The 21,523-nt window shown below is 32.3% G+C and overlaps 1 protein-coding gene across 1 annotated transcript in view; it reads right to left on the bottom strand.

The window, feature by feature from the left end:
• Positions 1-3,485: 3,485 nt before the first annotated feature.
• Positions 3,486-21,523, bottom strand: part of LOC111624237 — a 71,307-nt gene continuing 53,269 nt past the window's right edge. Inside the window, exons 6-10 of the mRNA XM_023367052.1 lie at positions 20,266-20,349; positions 8,817-9,013; positions 6,196-6,321; positions 5,582-5,818; positions 3,486-4,010 (exon numbers count right to left, since the gene is read on the bottom strand). Coding sequence (XP_023222820.1) covers positions 3,486-4,010; positions 5,582-5,818; positions 6,196-6,321; positions 8,817-9,013; positions 20,266-20,349 — 1,169 coding nt within the window. The remainder of the gene's footprint in view (positions 4,011-5,581; positions 5,819-6,195; positions 6,322-8,816; positions 9,014-20,265; positions 20,350-21,523) is intronic.

Genomic DNA, 21,523 nt, shown 5'->3' with positions numbered 1-21,523 from the left:
ATATATAAATCACAAAACTGAAAAAAAGAAGTATAGCACAAACACTCGGAAAAGCAATGCTTAACTCGCGCATGCCTAACACCAACTAAAATTTGACACAAAATACTGTTATGTTCGTTATCCGAGACAAAACTTTTTCAAAATAAAAGTTCGTTAACCGATTTGGTCGTTAACCAGGACGTTCGTTAACCGGGGTTCCACTGTATATGGTAAAGCTTTGGAGTACAGTACATATGAATCTATGCCACATTTGCATTGTAATAATATATAGTAATAGATAATAAATATATTTTTTTATAATTTTATGTTCTCAAAATTAATTCTATTTTAAAATATTAAATATATAAGATAAAAGTATATAATTAGATTTTGTGTTGTGGCCTTTAGACATCCTGTAGAGCAGTGTTTCCCACGGCCCCACAGGGGGGCAACTGGATTGTTAAGTGGGGCAATTCGAAAATGGACTCGTCCAGAGTTTAAGTTAACTGTATAGCCACTATATATGTTAGGAGGGCATAAGAATTTTAGAAAGGCTTAGGTGTGGCATAGCACAAAAAAGGTCAGGAAACACTGCTGTAGAGCAACAAAACAGGTTTCACCTTAATTATGTATTCACTGTTCCACTGTCATTTTTGGCCCTCCTGTTGCATAGAAAGCCCTTGTAGTGCTAGGCACGTGTATTATTATTATTTTTTTTAATTATATACCATGTGTTGTCACACCTTTGTTCGGGTTCTTTGTTCTTTTCAAAGTTTTGTATCGCGTGCCACCTTATGGTGGATTTTGTCGGCGCCTTGATTGGCCCCTTTGGTGACCACGTGGAGGTGAAGGGAGGAGCTTATAGGAAGTTATAAAAAGGGCGACCTGAGATGAAAGAGGAGTTTGGCTTGCTTCTGTGTGATTTCTGGACGGCGGAAGGGAAGACGAAGGAAGTCAGGACTCGATCCGGATATGGACAAGAACTGGCAATTTAGAGCGGATTGAACTAAGTAAGTGAAGGAATCGGGTTACATCGGACTTGGTATGCGTCGGGGGAATTATCTGACTAAGGTTGGGTAAAAGAACATCATCAAACTGTTTTTCGTGGCCCATTATTTCAGTCCAAGGAGGATTTTTTTTGTTTCCACGTGGTCGCAGCTCCAATCGGATGTCTACTCACAAAGGAGACTGCCCTATATGAAATGTCGGGGTGGTGGATCTGCTATGTAACATTCATTCGTCTGTAACATTCATTGTGAGCGATTTGATATCAGTATTCACTAACTTCGAAAGTGAGTGTAATATTAAAGAAACGAAAGTTGTATGAGATTGTTACAAGCCGATAGCTCATGCTCTATAGTACTTATTGTGTCAACGCGAAAGGGAATTTGATATATATATAAAGGTTTTTTTTTCTCTAAATTTCGTTATACAGTCCTCAATTATTCTTACCCACATCACGTTCTGGATCGCCTTGGTGATCTATTAGAACTACACCCTCTTGTTTTCCAGCAGATTCCACTGCACTTGGCCAAAATCACAGTCTAGTTCAGGGATGGGCAACCTTTTTCTATGTAAGGGCTACATTTTGAAACTTTTGAAATGATGCAGGTTGCATAACAGAGAAAAGAGAAGAAAAATGCCAGTAAATCACAATTATTTATTCACCTATAATTATAAATTAGCATAGGTATACTTAATTTAGCTTCTAGAACTGATGTAAACGTAATATATCAGAAATTATTTGGTTAAACATTAGTCACCGCTAGCTTTAAATTAGTTTCAATGTGTCTGTTAGCCAGTTTCTTGTTTTAATTTTTACTAAATTCATTGCAGGAAAAACTATTCACATACATAAGTTGTAGAAAATAACGTTTGAATTTTTACTGCATACTTCCTTAAGCTGGGAAATTAATATATTTATTCATATTTTATGTGACAAGGGCTACAAAAAATATTAATGCAGGGCGCAGGTTGCCCATCCCTAGTCTAGTTAAATTCATAACCAGGTTTATTCTTGGATTTTTTTTTCAAAGTTATTAGTGACATGCTCTACAACAACTCAGAGATATTGGTAGGTGCTCAACACTTGTCGAACACCAAGCGAAACAACAATGTCTTGAGTGCACTTTTATGCAAGATGGATTGCCTTCACATATTGGATACTGCATATGGCAGTTTCTGAACATATCACAATAACAAAATTATTAGTCACATTTCCTATTATCTGGCCACTTTGTTCTCTAGATCTTAATTTCTGCTTATGAAGACACTTAAAAAATGTGATTTATCAAGAACATTTTTTAAGTGTCAAATTTGGCAGTCTAGAAACAGTATCACACTGCTTGTGAAGAGCATCAAACCTTGAGGAATAAATTATAGTCAATCATTGAACACTGTTTATTGCCTTTAGGTTTATATCTTCAGAATGGGGATCACATTGAGTTGTACCTCTGCATTTCTAAGGTCTTCATATAGCATGAGCATCTTGTATAAATAAAATATTTGTTGCTTGCAGTACCAAAGTGCTGAGTTTTAGTATGTATTTTTTAATGTCTTCTGCATGTCCTGAAATGTTACAATACCAAATTTGGCTGCTGAATAGTTCTCTAGACAACATTGAATAGGCATACTTTAATTAAAAGCACCCAGTAAATTCTAAATTTAAAAGGAGTTAACTTCTGTAAATAATGAATGAAAGAAGTTAACAGCTAGAAGCTGCATAATAAGAAACTCTTAATACTTATATATAACGAACGAACTGGATAAATATACTATTAATAAAACACACCTTTAATAATCCAGCTAACAAAAATTAATAATATAATAATGTTTTCGATCGTTCTTCAGTTACCATAACATAGAATAAAATCGAACACAAAAAAGAACGTAAATACAAAATTAAAATATAAATAACGGAAAAGTAGATAAAAATAAATGAAAAATAAAAATTAATTCAAAAAAATGTCCCTTAACAAATAAAAATAAATAAAGTCATTAATTCTTGTAAAAGGATCGCTATGCGGTAGGTAAAGAGTCCGCATCTCTATGATTGATGCAACCAGTTTTCTTGTGTGCTTTAAATATCTCTAATTTCTCCAGATATTTCATTGTATGTAAATTTGTCGTAGGTTTAATAATTTTCGCCTGATCCCAATGGACTTGAATGTCATGTTGCGTTGCGTAAGACGATAGCACGGTGTTGTCAAGTTTCTTATTAATCATATATTTATGCTCTTTGAGCATAAATATACAATTTGCGCATTGTTGCACCTACGTAGACAAGATCCGAATTAAAATGCTGATTGTGTAATGGTATAGAATAGATTCCTGATGCCAATTTCCAGTCATAATGCTTCTCATTGTTTCTTAATAGCTTGAAAACTGTAGGATTGCGTCGATATACTACACCGAAATCATTAGCCTTTGGCCGTTTCTTTATGTATTTGTCTCAAAAACGGGACATAATTTAAAACCATCTTTTGTCTACGGTCTACTGCGAGATGTCATTGTTTAGTTGTTCGGAAGGTTGTAATAAGATTCTTTATGATTTCCTTTTGATATCCCTGTTGTTCCGCAATCTTTAGAATGTAGTTTAGCTCTGCCATCGTGTCTTTTATACTAGAACAATGTGTATAAGCCCTTTTTATCCAGGACCTAAAGGCTGCCAATTTGATGTGATGCGGATCGATTGAATTATGCGGAATTAAAGTGGGTTGATAGCATGGTTTTCTGTATATGCCGGTCTTGATTTCTCCCTGTCTGCAAGCGATGGAAATGTCCAAAAAATTTACAATACTATCACTCTCCTGGTCCATTTGTGGTAATAAACCGTAAGGGTTGTTATTGATCCTATCCAAAAATTGCTGTAGGTTAGGTTTTCGTTGCCACAAGATGAATATATCGTCGACGTATCTGGCGTACAAAATGATAAGGTGTTGGAATTCGGGTAGAATTTTGTTTTCGAGTTGCCGTAAGACCAACTCGCATAGAATCGCCGATGTGGGACTACCCATCGGTATGCCTCTTCCCTGCAAATATAATTCGTTCTAAAACTCAAAAAACGATGTATAACACACTAGGTATGCAAGTTCTAGTATTTGATTGTGATGACGTGTCGCATTTTCAACATTAGCAGATAAAAAATCTCTTAATGCGCAGAAGCGAGGAGACAATTTTATCGATGGATACATCAACTTAAAGTCCAAGACCGTCATATATTCATCGTCCATTAAAGAAATGTTTTTGAGATCTTCTATTAGTTGTAGAGAAATGATCGAAAACGTTATTATATTATTAATTTTTATTAGCTGGATTATTAAAGGTGTGTTTTATTAATAATAAACTCTTAATATTTAAACATTACGAAATCAGAAACTAAAACAATTTCTAAAATGTTAAAGACTTACCTTAATTATTTGATCTAATTTCTTCATATTTTCTATATCATTCTTATAATCTGTTATATTTATTTTTACTGACTTTTCTAAAAATATTATCACATCGGATATATTTATCTGTTCAGGCTGAGAAATCTAAAAGTAAAAATATATTTTATCATAGATACATAAAAATATATAGGTATTAAATTAAACTTTATTAATAAAAAAACTTAATTTACTTAGCATTCAACAAACATTTAAAAGTATAGGAAAAAGTTTTAAAAGATAAGAATTTGTCAGTTTTTAAAATTTTATGTACATGTACCACAATTAATTTATAGCATTAGAATTTTTGAAATCAGAAAAATTTAACTATAAAAATGAGAATAGTAAACTTGAAACAATTGCCAAAAATGATCTTTAGTAATAGTATATAATGCCATTCTTAACACAAATGAATTCAAATAGTTGGAATTTTTGGATGTAAAGCTATTAATTAAATCATCAAAAAAATACATCCACCAAGGAGCCTTAACTAATTTCCATTAATATTTAATTTGACAAATTCGGGTTAATATTTTCAATCTATAAACAGATCTTCAGATCAGAATAATTTTGTCTAATTTTGTATGTGTGTTTATTTTACATTATATATAATACAAAATCAGACATATGGTCCATATGGAAGACAGATGGATTAGTGTATAAAATGGCAAAACCATTTTTGGGATGAGACTATGTCTCAGAGAGCATGTGCAAATCTTGCACTTGTGCCTGTTTGTAGAAACAGTCTCGGCATTTCATATTTTGTTTTCAATTGGTTCTCAGTCTCCTGACTACCTACAAGTCTGGTTTTTTTTTATGTGCACATGATTTGGACACCAAATACTCTGTGCCAAATTGCAACTCCTGACAGGTACTCTTTCATGCCTCTAAGGTGTCCAGACAATGACAGCAGTGCAATTTTAGAAACGAGACATTGTCTTGTCAAAAATTCAGCAGTTTCAATCATTGCAATAATAACAGAAGTGAAACTAATAAAAATTGAGAAAAAAAAATTAAAAAAAAAAANTTATCCAGGACCTAAAGGCTGCCAATTTGATGTGATGCGGATCGATTGAATTATGCGGAATTAAAGTGGGTTGATAGCATGGTTTTCTGTATATGCCGGTCTTGATTTCTCCCTGTCTGCAAGCGATGGAAATGTCCAAAAAATTTACAATACTATCACTCTCCTGGTCCACTTGTGGTAATAAACCGTAAGGGTTATTATTGATCCTATCCAAAAATTGCTGTAGGTTAGGTTTTCGTTGCCACAAGATGAATATATCGTCGACGTATCTGGCGTACAAAATGATAAGGTGTTGGAATTCGGGTAGAATTTTGTTTTCGAGTTGCCGTAAGACCAACTCGCATAGAATCGCCGATGTGGGACTACCCATCGGTATGCCTCTTCCCTGCAAATATAATTCGTTCTAAAACTCAAAAAACGATGTATAACACACTAGGTATGCAAGTTCTAGTATTTGATTGTGATGACGTGTCGCATTTTCAACATTAGCAGATAAAAAATCTCTTAATGCGCAGAAGCGAGGAGACAATTTTATCGATGGATACATCAACTTAAAGTCAAGACCGTCATATATTCATCGTCCATTAAAGAAATGTTTTTGAGATCTTCTATTAGTTGTAGAGAAATGATCGAAAACGTTATTATATTATTAATTTTTATTAGCTGGATTATTAAAGGTGTGTTTTATTAATAATAAACTCTTAATATTTAAACATTACGAAATCAGAAACTAAAACAATTTCTAAAATGTTAAAGACTTACCTTAATTATTTGATCTAATTTCTTCATATTTTCTATATCATTCTTATAATCTGTTATATTTATTTTTACTGACTTTTCTAAAAATATTATCACATCGGATATATTTATCTGTTCAGGCTGAGAAATCTAAAAGTAAAAATATATTTTATCATAGATACATAAAAATATATAGGTATTAAATTAAACTTTATTAATAAAAAAACTTAATTTACTTAGCATTCAACAAACATTTAAAAGTATAGGAAAAAGTTTTAAAAGATAAGAATTTGTCAGTTTTTAAAATTTTATGTACATGTACCACAATTAATTTATAGCATTAGAATTTTTGAAATCAGAAAAATTTAACTATAAAAATGAGAATAGTAAACTTGAAACAATTGCCAAAAATGATCTTTAGTAATAGTATATAATGCCATTCTTAACACAAATGAATTCAAATAGTTGGAATTTTTGGATGTAAAGCTATTAATTAAATCATCAAAAAAATACATCCACCAAGGAGCCTTAACTAATTTCCATTAATATTTAATTTGACAAATTCGGGTTAATATTTTCAATCTATAAACAGATCTTCAGATCAGAATAATTTTGTCTAATTTTGTATGTGTGTTTATTTTACATTATATATAATACAAAATCAGACATATGGTCCATATGGAAGACAGATGGATTAGTGTATAAAATGGCAAAACCATTTTTGGGATGAGACTATGTCTCAGAGAGCATGTGCAAATCTTGCACTTGTGCCTGTTTGTAGAAACAGTCTCGGCATTTCATATTTTGTTTTCAATTGGTTCTCAGTCTCCTGACTACCTACAAGTCTGGTTTTTTTTTATGTGCACATGATTTGGACACCAAATACTCTGTGCCAAATTGCAACTCCTGACAGGTACTCTTTCATGCCTCTAAGGTGTCCAGACAATGACAGCAGTGCAATTTTAGAAACGAGACATTGTCTTGTCAAAAATTCAGCAGTTTCAATCATTGCAATAATAACAGAAGTGAAACTAATAAAAATTGAGAAAAAAAAATAAGCATCCCAACTGAATNAAAGATTTTGGAATAAATGATAATGCTGCATATTGACTTCTGAAATCATGATAATATTACATCAGTGGCATGCCATCCTTGGAACCAGTGGAAGCACCGCTTCCCTTGTATTTTCTAAAATATAAATACATATTGCACAATTATTTTCATATTTTAATGTACTTTGGATTAATTAAAATTAATTTTTTATTATAACTGCATTATGTATCTTATTACAAATTTCTACACTACATGTGAAAAAAAAACAATAAAATTGCTATCGTATATTCGAATATCAGTGATGGAATGGAAGTGCTGTATTGTCAAAACTAGGTCAGTTTCCAAGCAGCCAGATTATATGCATTTGCACATGCGCTTTACAGAGCACCAACCTCATGCAGTTTAGCTGGTGGAAGCTATACACTAAAATGCTTCTTATGATTCTATCCAGGACTGGTTCTGGGCTGTTAGCCGCCTGCCTGCTAGATATATGGCGGCCTATTATGTGAATCGCCCCATTATGTGAATTGCGAGTAGATTTATAACTTAATCCAACCAATAGGAGTTTACTGGTATGCTTTTATCATAGTTCTGTATAGTTGACAGGAGTTTAAAAAAAATCCATTAAAATATTTCATATATTTATTCTGCTTTTATTCTGCTCTCCCATCTTGAATTACTTACAGATTTCAATGTTAAACTAGTGATATTACGATTTCGTATTCCCATCTATAAGAGGATATAGAAAAAAAACGCATACAATTCTTGTACAATGTTAAAAATTAACTGTTACTTTGGAAGCATTCATTAAATTTGGTTGTAAATGCAACCAAATTTAATGAATGAGATGCATGAGGTACAAAAAAAGCTCTAGAATTTATTTTCCTTAAATTTACGATTTATGTATCTGTTGTCATAAAAATTTGTCTTTCCACTTTTTTCCCAAGACTATAAATATTCAAGTTCAAAGTAACTAGTTTCAACTTATTTCTACTTAAGAAGCAGTTAAATAATTAAGAGATTAGGAAATTAGGGACCTAAATAAAACCTGCTGAAAGAGCCAGAATTTTATTTAAACAAAAGCTTAAATGTACCAATCTCTAGCCGAGGGGACTGATTTCTTCATAATATTAGATGTAATAAAGACAGAAATTTTTCCAGTTCAATGAGAGCAACTGAAAAGTTGTAAATTTTGGAAATTTCCCTTATAGGTACGGTTTAAATGTCTGATAAATAATTTGAAATATCATGTAACTTAAAAATAATTTTCTGTAATATTATATGATTTAGTCATCTATGCTTATTGTTTGGACTGATGAAGGACTAAGTCGAAAATACATTTCCAATACTAATAAAGAATATATTTTTGAACCTGATCTCTAACTCCATTTCATCATTTAGCCTACAATGTGTGATAAGTCTGTGCAAATCAGCCAAATTTGGGCTACATCAGGAGGTATTAATCCAGACAAGAAGCAAGAATATTCACAAAAAGCAAAAATTCTCATATAACAGTCTATGTAGAAATTCACAGAAAATATTATAATGTAATTTATAAGAATTTACATTTACAATCTGAAAAATACACTTACACTGATAATATTTAATGTTGTATTTTTGTCGTCAGGTTTTACATCAATTTTAAATAACGGTTCAATCTTTAGTATTGATATAGCATTAGCTATATATTTATAAACATCTTCAGATGGTTGCCAACTTTCATTGGTAAGAGGCCATCCTCCAATTTCATTCATTATTTGTAAAAAGTTGTTGTTTATATCACTGTTTTCTGTAAAGATTTTAAATATTTAATATATTAATATATTTATAAAGCAACTTATCTTTATATACTTTTCTATTAAAAAACAAAAATTATAGATAATTATCAGTTTAAGAATAAATTATAGTCAATTATAAATTATCTTATAAGGAAAATAAACTGTAATAATTATACATTTACTTTATGTTGTATCTGATCAGGGGGAATACTATTGTATGTGAGCAACTTAATTTTCATGATGTTGGTGTCTTGGACCCATATTTATCTTTTCTGTTATATCAAAAGAACAAAGAGAATAAATGCACTTGGCATTGCACCACAGGACAAAACAGAACTATAAGACAGATTGTTTTTGTCTCTGAATAGGAGATTTAAAGACATTAACCCTTCGGGGAACGCGCCTTTCAGGATCTCACGAGAGGGCGCATCGCATCAATTGCACCGCATATGTAATATTACTTGATTTAAGTCAATAATTAATTATCGTTTTGAAAATATGATTCAGATATACCAGAAAACTATTTTTACGGCATTTTAACGAACAAATTGTTTATAAAATATTTAGATAATAAAAATAGTCACTATATATTCATGAGATGTTCACTTTCACACATGGCACATATAATCACCATATTCCGATTCTTCTTGCAAATATTTCTACTCATTTCTGACAAATTGATTTTTTCCTATTGTTTTTGAGTATGCCACAAATAAAACAAATTCTAGGTTTCTGCCGCTACTTTGGATTGCTCTTTGTTTCCCTTATATTTTTGAAAAATATAAACTAATATAAATTTAAAAATTTATTGAAACTTACAATAGTGTTAATTTAATATATTTATTTAATAAACTTGCAAATATTGACTTACTTTATTAAAAACATTAAACACATATATATAAACGTATACTGATATTTTAGTTACATGACAGGGCGCGTAGCGGCAGTTACAACGCAAATTAGGTACGACTTGATTCAAAGTTCAGTAACAGCTAAACGGTTAGCATAACTGACCCGATTTCAAAGATAAATTGTAACTTGTAATATGAAGAGAAAATACTATGACGTATTTCCACAATAATTAAGTACAACGTTAAACAAACGAATTTATTATTATTTTGCGGCAATTTGCCGCGGGGGCGCCCATTGAAGGGTTAAAAGGAACAATATAAAGCACCAGTTCTAAAGATATCAGTAGCAAAGATAACTTTTTCTACTTTTTGGGCCCTATAAATACACCAAAGTGCATTAGTACTATATTTTTAAAAATATGTTCCTCGTCAGTTGGACAACAAGGTAGTAAAAGCATCACCTGCCACTGTGGGAAACTTGAAATCAAATTTAAAAGAGAACCCCAGAAATTTTTCAAGGTTGGTCTGTCTCAAATACATCAGGCTTATTCTTTTCTATCTGGTCATTCCACTGTAGATTTGGCCAAACATTGAGTGGCCCCAGAAAAACACTCTCTTACTGCCTCCAGAATAGAGAGTCAAAAATAGAAAACGAAAAGGGAAAAAATATTTGTCCCCCTCTAGGATTTCTACAAAAAGTCTGAACAAAATAATTTAGAATTTAACAATATTAATTTTAACAAAAATATAATTAAAAGTTATTTTAACATATTTTCAAACATTAATTTATTAATATTTTCATCTGAAACCAATTAATATAGTTTATAAAAATTTTCTGCAAAAAGAAATTTTATTTAAGATTCTATAATTTCAATTAGTTTAAGAAAGCATTTGATTAATGAAAGACAATGACATTGTAAACAATACAAAAATGGAACTGGCATGATTCCTTCTATCTGTATTTTTACACACATGACTGACATTTTGACAGAACATTTTTCCTTTTGAGGTGTGTATTTGTCAGCCATTTTAAAAATTTTAAGGCTGTACTATAGATTACTCACTATGGAATTTCAGGACTGAGTGTATATTTGAACTCAGGGGACCAAGACAAGTTCAACAATACCCTACTTTTGGACCGGAGGCCAAAAATAAGAGTTATCATATTTACAATTTCTTGCCTTTCACAATGCATTCTATGCCATTTTAGAGTTTTCCACTAGGTGGCATTCGACCGTTCATGCTCCTGACAGACTCCTCCTGGAGGGGAGCCACTGAAGGCTGCTGAGTGTTTAACATCACTAGTTATTGGTTCAGAGAAGTTCTTGAACAAAAGAAAAAACAGGAAAGCTATACTGAACTACAAGCAGTGCCACCTAGTAGAAAACTCTAAAATGGCACAGAATGCATTGTGAAAGACAAGAAATCATAAGTATGTTAACTTTCTTATTTTTGGTCTCTGGTCCAAAAGTAGAGTATCGTTGAACTCGTGAGTTCAAATATATACTCAGTCCCGAAATTCCATAAGGAGTAATCTATAGAATATCCAGTTTTAACATTGAAAATACAAATGATAGCAGGGTAGAGAATGATGTTTTGCTGCCAATGGTAAAATAGCAGTGGAGAGAAAAACAGAGCAAGTTTGTTTTTAATATAAAAATATGGCCAGGACACATTTATCAATACAAAAAATCTTTAAACCTTTAAGGATTTTTTTGTATTAAAAATAAGTTTTTTTCTTTTTCCTAAAGATGAACAACTTATTTTTTATCCATGTTGATAATGTGTTTCTCATAAACTATACTAAATTTATTTATTTAAAAATAATATGATAAGATAGAGATTTACACGGCTATATAAATGTAAAACTTATCACAAATAGGAAAAAAACAAATGTATAAATACTATATTTATAGGATTTAAACTTCTAGATTTCATACAGAATGATTCCTCTGTTAAAAGTTTGTATAATCATATATGTTTTCCTGACTGTTTTGAGTTTTATATTATTAAATTAAAATAAAACTTTATTAATAAATTACTTTATACAGAATATATATTTTAATACAGTGGAACCTCGGTATACGACCTTAATCCGTTCCTAGGTATTTGGACTTATACCGAATAGGACGTATATCAAACCAACCTTTCCTATAAGAAGTAATGTAAAAATGATTAATCCGTTCTCATGTAAAAAAAATGCTGGCTTTAAACACCTCGCTTTCCTCGCTAGTTCCTGCTTGATTTTTCATGAGATCAGCATGTATCCCTTTAGCTTTCTCGCAAATAATTTCTTCCGATACGCTGTCGCCAGCGCACTATTTTTCAGTTATCCAAAGCAAAAGCAATTTCTCAACACGATCTAATGTCTTCGATCTCTGTTTAGAAATTGATTTAACCCCTTTCGCAACGTTAGCAGATTTAATAATGTCTTTATTTTTCACGATTGTCAATATCGTCGTTCTCGGAATATAGAATGCAACAGTTAAATCTGGAACACGCGTGCAACCTTCATATTTCTCAACATTCTCTTTTTTCAGTTCCATTGTCATTTTTTTATTTTTCTGTTGCCTTTTTGCAATTCATGATTAATAAAAATAATAAAATGTTACTTACAAATTAAAATCAGAAGAAATTTAACAAAGTTATATACAGTGGCACCAGGAACGTCTAATCTGGTCTAGTACACCGATAGTGCTACTTGTTCATAGATGGCGCTTATAATTGAATTAAGTCATATACCGAACAAAAGTCGTATACCAAGCAAAATTTGTTTCATCCAAACAGGACGTATTCCGAATTGGACGTATTCTAAAGCAGACGTATACCGAGGTTCCACTGTATTTGATTTCTTCTTGTTCTTTCTATGTTCATTGAGAAAAAAGCACAAAATTGCTGTAAAGAACTCATCACACTTTAAAAGAATGGATTTGATGGATGGATATTGGTCTCCCAGCTCCAACCCTTGAAAAAGCATTCTGGTTTTGAAGGTCTCGCTCTCTGAATAGATGTCAATCAGACAAGCCTTTAGAGTAGCAAATTTATGCTAGTCTGGCAGGTTGAGGATTAGATCATGCACCAAATTTAAAATTTCGGGCTCTACTGCCACAATGATTTGTTTAAATTTTGTGTTGCTGATGGTTATGTTGGTAATGGAAAATTGCACTTCTAGCTGAGTGAACCATAAGCTTGGGTTGCTCTTCCATAAAGGTGGGGGTCTGATTGCAATGTGTGCTACATTACGGTGATCATCCGTTATTTTCTGCCTTAGCCATGCTTTGAACATAGTTGTGGCAGTACAAAGGTGGACATAGGTATTTGACGTGATGCATGCATAGTTCAGCATGTGGCACAAGAACAAAGAAGGATGGCACGTACTATACCTTTCCGTTGAACAGTCAACGAAAAATATCCATGGTTACACTTTTTGAAGGTCCAGATCAGTGTTTCTCAACCTCTAATAAATCGTCGCCCCCCCTTTAATGTAGTATCACCCCTTCAATAAAACCGTTACATAGTATCGCCCCCTTTACTTCAAAATTCCGATGCCAAGGGCCAAGGCTAATGCCAAATTCGTACTACATTGAATAGACTAGTGACTAGTATAATGTTATTTATTTAATTATTGTACATTATAATGAATAAAATATCTAATTATTCTTAATCTAATGTTTTATTATATCGCCCAGAAAATTGTTTTTCACCCCCCTAAATATAAGTTGTTACTAATCGCCCCTCAACGTGGAAAAACGCCCACATGGGGGAGATAGCGCCCCCATTGAGAAACACTGGTCTAGATGAATGAGTAGACAGTTCCAAAAGAGATGAAAGTCCAACATTTGTATCCAATGCAAATGGATGAAATTTTCATATTGTACTGTAGAGTCCTTCATCAGGTAGAGAGCATAGGGGATGCATAAATCAAGGATAGTGATCAATTATTTAGATCACATTTGGGTCACCAGTTTGCAACACTACTTTTGTAATTAATTATCTTACAATACAAAACCAGACTACATACAAAAAAATCTTAATGTTTAATTTCTTATGTACATGAGATATGAGATATGATGCTACACTACTGGATGAACATAGAGTCAAGAACACGTGAATACAGAGCGAGGTCCGAATCCAAATGCGAGTCACAGTTCAGGTTGCCAGGTCTGTTCAGTTCAGAGTTCCTCCTGGTGGCAAGTTTTGGATTTATGATCAACGCTGTCACCACACATGTGTAATATAAATAAACGTTAAGTTTAATGTAATTTATAATGCAGTGTTTATAATTGTAAAAAAGGACTGAAGAGAAACAAATAACCCAAAATGGGATATCCATCCCTTTGTACAAAAATAATGTGTGATACAAAATAAAATCTATTCTCTTCAAGTGTGTTCCTCTATGATAAGTTCTATATAGCAATTTTGTGTTTTTTCTCCAAAAAAAAAAAATATATATACTGTATGTTTTTTATTTCAGATACAGAAAATGAATAGTTGCTTGTCATTGTTTTGATTTACATAGAAAAAATTTTGTTATTGAAGTTAAAACTGTAGATTATGCAGTGAGAAGATAAAGATCTTCTCTTTAAATAATTCAACATAAAATAAAAATCTTAAGAACTTGCTGTAGTTATTATATTTTAGAAAATATCTCTTTATTATAGTGTGAGGACCCAAACAGGGGTCGATTGAGAGGTCCGAATTATGGGTGTCGATTTAAAATAAAAAGCTCCTTTTCAGACGCTAAGGAAACGGATTAGGTGTCTCGAATGAACAATGCAATTGTTTTTTTTCATAAATTTGTTAAACAATGGAAACGGATAAATTCGAGGAAAACACGACGAGAGAGAGGAATCGTATTCAGTCGCAACGATGACCTCTCCCGCACCCTTCATTAGGTTTCGAATTGTCACCAGGTGACTATGACAGACCAATGGAGAGGCGACGACGGTTAAGAAATCTATAAAACCGTGTGACTCAAGGGACAAAGGTGCTTGGTTTTTGGTTTTTGGTTCTTGGTGTTTGGATACGTAGTGTGTCGTCTCCTGGACGGACGTGCTCCAGATCTTAGAAAAAAAAAAAGGACATTTTGGAACATCGTGGAAGCATCATTCTCTGGGTGCTCCTAGCAATCGACAGATTCGTCGGTTCGTCCGCGAGAAGCCGCCGAAAGCCGTAATCAACGCCCCGGGGCCCACCGAGTGTTTCACCGGCAGCGTCCATCCACTAGTGACAAAAACCGTCCTTTACGAACTTTATTTCGAACTTTATCCGTGCGCTTTGGGGTGCTACCTCGTCTAACAAGTAATTTGTAAGGAAAATTTCTATGTTTAATAAACGGTTATATGGTAAACCTGTCTCGGTGAGTCATTCTGCGCCCACAAGACAGAATTGGCCGCTTGGCTGTCGAAAAACCTCACCCTAATTGGCTAACCTCACAATAGAAAATATCTTCATTACAGAAAATATAAAGATATTTTCTGTAATGAAATGTCTCTTATGACTGTTTTTTTGATTATATAAGCTTTACAAGATAACACATGATAATGCAATATGTTACATATTTAAATATTAAAGCAGGAATGGCCTTCTTTACATGAAACTATTATTTAACTGGAGAAACTATCAACTTGTGTAAACTCCAGCAGTAATATAAAATATTTACACCATAGAATAAATGCTTTCTGGGATTTTCAATATGAAAGTGCTGATATGTAAAGATTACAACATGTAATGTTCTATTTTTAGAAATTAAAAAAACATTCACTATAAATGATATTCTACATTTGCACAAGAATTGTTCTACATTCAAAATACTTTAGAACCAGAAGATGGAGACATAAGATCTCTGAAAACATTCTATGATGTAAATACAGTGGTACCTCAAGATACGAATGCCCCAGCATACGAAATTTTCAAGATACGACATGAAATTCGAACATATTTTTGCTCCACGATACAAACAAAAACTCACCATATGACGTTACATTAGTTCGCAGCTCCATTTTTTATTCACTTCTGTTCATTCGTCGTGGAAGGATCTCGCTTGATAAAGGAAATCTTGAAGTATTATCAGAAAGTGACTGATTTAATTGAAAAGAAACATCCTAAAAAGTTCACACTAGCTGTATTGCTGTTCACAATAATGACATTTGCCTAAGTCATTTTAGAAACATTTTAAAAAGTAGGCAAAGCCAAACCTCTTTGGATAGATATTTTACCAAGCAACCTCTATCCAGTGAAAGTGCTGGTGGAAGTGAAGGAAAGAAAGCAAAAAGCAGTGAATAAAAATTTTAAAAAATATATAAAACAACACTAATTTTTTAATCTTTCCTAAGTTATTTTTAAGTTATTAAAGTTATGTAAGTTAAGTTTTAGTATCATTTCCCTTCTCCCTCTCTTCCGCCACCAGTTTACACTCCACCGTTGTCTATCCTCAAAAGGTAAAGTGCAAATAAAACTACATTTTTTTTTAATCAATTATTATTCTATTATGGTTATTTATACATTTACAACTACAAAATGCATTTTTCAGTGTTTTCGTTACTATAGTTATTTTTTTAATGTACTACTTAGCTTTAATTTGAGTGTGTTTTTCGTGTTGTTACGAATTATTTGGTTTTACATATAATCGTATGAAGAAAAATGATTCGCCTTACGACATTTTCATGATACGATCTCAGTTTCAGAATGGATTAATTTTGTATCCTGAGGTACCACTGTATTTCACATTACTGCTGGAGTTTGAGTATATTACATAAGTTTATTGGCCATCTTATATAAATATTAATGATTAGAAAATGAATTATGAGTTAAATCAAATTATTTAGAATATTTTATGAAGAAAAAGCTATCTGGAGCAGGACTCAAACCTGCAATCCTTACTGGTGAATTTAAAATATACAGTAATACCCCAAACTTACACGATAGGTGGAACCGAGCGATAACCGCGTAAGTCGAATTCGCATAAGTCAGAGTATAATTTCGCAATTTGTGTAAAATCCAAGTCGGATGTATGTAAGCTAATAAATGCTCTCATTAATCTTATCTTGTCTTTTGATTCATTCATGGTTACAAGAAATCACCACAGAGTCTCTCGAGTCCCGTAGATATAACAAACACAGAAATAAATAACACAAAATAAATTGTAGCTATGTGTCGATTCTGCGCGACACGTCTGAATATGTAAGCTAAACAATAGTGTAGGGGGAGTGAATAATCAAGAGTTGCGTGGCGCTCAAACAAAAGACGAATCGACGAGATTTGAAAATCACGTAACTCCGGATTCGTGTAAGTCGGGTAGCGTAAGTCGAGGTATTACTGTATATATATTATACAGGAAATCCTTTTTAGTTTGAAATTAAGGAGACAAAATGTTTGTGACTTAAAATTATCAAATTTTGAATTATCCAAGATTTAGATATTTCTGTACAATATGCCAAATGCCATGTAACTAACGTAATTTATTAAGGAAAAAGAATATAGCTACAATATACAATGCTATTTTCATTCATTAATAATTATTAAGAATAAATAAATTTCAGGTAAACAGAATGTGTCAGGTGAGAACCTCACAGATTGCCAGATAGATTTTATAAAAAGTAAAGCAGAATTCCTCGAAATGTTGCCCAAATTATTTTTAAAATGGTGAAAAAGTAGTAAGTCGCCCAAAAGTAGTAGCCTAGAGCCCTTTGTTATTTGCAGCCCAATATTGCAGTTCTGAAATCTGGCTGTATTTTGTGAAATAAGAGAAACAAAGTAACACCCAAAAATGTGTTACTGTAAAAACAAAGCCATATTGACCAGATAGAGTTGTTCTTGGCCTATTATTAGATTGAAGTGCCTCCATGCTATAAGAATAGAATGGAAGCATTTTGATCTAAATCAGTGGTTCCCAAAGTGGTTCCTATGGACCCCAGGGGTCCTTGGTACCACTGTGGGGTATATGGCAAATTAAAATTAATTTGGGGGTGGGTGGACAATGTCAGGGGGTCCATGAAAAGTTTAATATAAAGTAAAATAATTGTGACCCATTTTCATTATTAGGATAGTTAAAAATAAATAGCAATAAATAAATTGGTAGCCATTTTTACATTTTGAGTAAAATATAAGTATATACATACATAAAATACAAAATACAAGTAATAACAAGCATTTCACAGTGAGATTTATAAAAGATGAGAATATTTCCCAAGAATTGTTATTTGCCAAATGTTTGGAAACTGATACAAAAGGTGAAATAATATTTAATGAATTAAAAACATTTTTCAATGCAAAAGATATACCCTTGAGTAATATCCTCTCCGTTACTACTGACAGTGTTCCAGCAATGGTAGGACAACACCAAGGCTTTCTGGCATACTTGAAACAAGCTAAACTGAATATATTATCTGTACATTGTGTCATTCACCGACACCATTTAGTCTCCAAAAACCTTAGTGAACGCTTGCATGGCTCACTAGATTATGTCATTCAGGCTGTTAATAAAATCAAAAGGAATGCCATAAATAAGAGATTATTTGCTCAACTTTGTTTAGAAAATGATAAAGATTATAATCATTTACTACTTAACATGGAAGTTCGTTGGTTATCTAAAGGTGCATGTTTGGATTGATTTTATGCACTCTTTGATTCAGTGTTGGAATTCCTGGACAACAAAGACAATGATTTGTGGCTCAATTTAATTAATTCAAAACATGATATAGCATATGACATAGCATATATGACTGACATATATGACATAGCAATTTTAATTGATCACCTTGTAACTTCAATTTAATCAAAACTAAAAGTATAATATCTGCATTTGTTGCAAAACTTTGTGGACTTTGACGCGGCGCACATTATCATCACTACCACCCACCCTGAACATCTTAAGTGGTTGGAAGCTATTGAGATATGTAGAGCAGGATGCAACACAACGTGCATCAATTTTAAAGAAGAGATAGCCCTTTCAATAGCATGGCAGTTCCTGCTGGATAATATCTTTTAAAAGAGTTTACGTCGAAAATGATGAAGCACGCATGCGCTATATGCAAAACATCGCTCATAGCTTTCTCGGTTTTGTTTTAAATTGACTCGAATGTTACCACGGGCGATGATTCGAAAGTGAATGAATCAAAAGGAAAGTATTCGATTTTCAATGGCCAGCTCAACATATATCAAAAAAGCCTGAGGAAGACCCCAGAACGGGCGTCGAAAACATTAGCTGAAATATTATACACACACTCCGGTTACGAGGTTGAAAGTAAGTTATTTTTAGTACATTCCGGTGTGAGGAGAAGAATAATTAAACAAAACTTGGGGAGAGGAGAAGGCTCTCAGTTTCCAAACCTTTCAAAATTGCAAAAAGAAGATGGTGATTTGCTTGTTTATTGTAATTGTTTATTGAAGATATTCTTCACTTGGGCATCCCCAATTGGGTGTTGGACCCTTTTGCAAGTAGACCCACAAACTCAGATGAAGCCATACTAATACAGGAGGAACTTATTGAATTATCCACAAATGAGGAGCTGAAACCAATGTTTGAACAAGGATACCACAAATTCTGGTTACAAAAACAGATACCAATTTTATATCCTGCATTATGGGCCACTGTACAGAAGCTGTTGATTGCTTTCCTGTCTTCCTATTAAGTAGAACATGGATTTAGTGCAGTTATGAACCTCATCACGAAAAAAAGAAATTGACTGCAAATTAGTACTCATGGAGACTTAAGAATGTTAACATCGAGCCGACCATAAATACAGTAATCTCACATCATCCCATCAGATTCACTCATCTCATTAAAAAATAATGTGCTTTAGTATTTTAAAACAAAATTTATAATTTGAATAAATACTACTTTAAATGTAAAAATGTTTTACTTATATTTTATTTTTGTGATCAATATGATGATTTTCACGCCAAATATTATATAATAAATGGAGAAGACACTGAGGTTGGCGTTACATGTAACACCGACCTCAATGTCTTCTCCATTTAGTATATTTTATTTTTACATTACCATTCACCATCCAAGACAACAAAGTTAAATTTGAAATTTTGCTATAATGCAGTTGTTATTTCACTTGGGGTTCATGGTCAGGTTTTTGTTATGAGAAGGGGTCTGTGGGCATAATAAGTTTGGGAACCACTGATCTAAATGAATACATTAAAATATGTGACAGTGTTGTCAGAATTTTCACTTTGAATTACAAATTAGCCCTATTTCAAACTAGCTGAATTCCTTAACATGTAAATTTCTATATCCCTAGCCAGGACAAAAGTACAGTTATGAACTACCATCATTTGGAACTATCCGAGTTTCAATTAACAAGGATTTCCTGTATTATTATTTTTATGTATAACAATATATAAAAGTAAATGATGATAAAAATATATAAAATAATAATAATTTTGTAAAATTTACTTACTTGAATTTAAACAAGAACGATACAAATTAACTGAAGATTTAATAAATTGAGGAGCATCTTTTACCTCAGAATTGTCTAATATATCTAAAGTAAATTATGAAAAAGAATCAGTATGTATTTATTATTCATAAAAAAATTTATTCTGAAATCATTTATTTATTAATTTGTTAATTAATTAAATTCTGCTATATATATATATACACACACACACAGTCGACGCTATATAACATGAGTTCCTATAGTTCGGATTCCTATATCATGGCGAAAAAATTGAGACAATATTCATACAAACATGCTAAAAAAAACTATAATTAGGTAAAATGTCATCGCCGACTCATGTCGCGACAGGATTGCACAAACCGTTGAGTCTAAACGAGCAGTGGACCTACCAAAAACCATTTACTATTTAACGTCCATAAAAATTATATTTATATTAATGATGTCTCTAAAGTTCAGCGAATTTTTCGCAAAAAAATAATTTATCAGGAAGCACGTGAGCGCCATTCGATGACAATCTCCACGATGAAAACAAGCTTAAGCAATAGCATAGTTGAACGGTGCATGCTCGGTAAGTAATCCTACAATTTTTTTGTTTATAGCATAGTTTATATGGATTATTCCCAAAAAATTATACGTATTTTGGAAATGTTGAGTCGAATTAGTCTAGAATCGATTAATTTTATGGAAGAAACCTTTCAAACAGCCGAAGTTCGTAAACTTCATATGTGCCGGGCTGTGATTGGCTGGACTTCTAGAAGCTGGATTCATAAAAACAGGAATGTATCTACCGTGTTATAGGGGGGTAGACTGTATAGCAGAATTTCAAATTTCCAAATTTTGGAAATATATATAATTTCCAATATAAATTTGGAAATATATATATAATTTCCAATATAAATTTGGAAATATATAAAGCCAGCTGCACCGGCAAATGTATTAATTTTAAACACTGCAATACAATAGAGCAGGGGTGTCCAACCTTTTTGTTTCTCTGGGCCACATTGGAAGAAGTCATGGAGTTTTGGGCCACAAGTATATTTTGACCCAATCCTTAAATATAGAAATATATTTAAGTATTAACATGTCTAGATTATAGTAATAAGTATTAAAAGTTTACCACAAAAAAGAATATTTTTAAAAATTGCTTTTACAGACACTTTCAATTTTTACTTAGAAATAGATAAATTCATTTATTATAAAGGAGACAAACAAAAATTTATTTGAAAAACACAAATATTTGTTTTATTTGGGTCTCTAA

This window comes from Centruroides sculpturatus, unplaced genomic scaffold (genome assembly GCF_000671375.1).
Source record: "Centruroides sculpturatus isolate CEXI.00-Female unplaced genomic scaffold, Cexi_2.0 scaffold61, whole genome shotgun sequence".
Lineage (NCBI taxonomy): Eukaryota > Metazoa > Arthropoda > Arachnida > Scorpiones > Buthidae > Centruroides > Centruroides sculpturatus.
The sequence above is the reverse complement of the archived record's forward strand: the minus strand, read 5'-3'. Positions and strand labels throughout refer to the sequence as shown.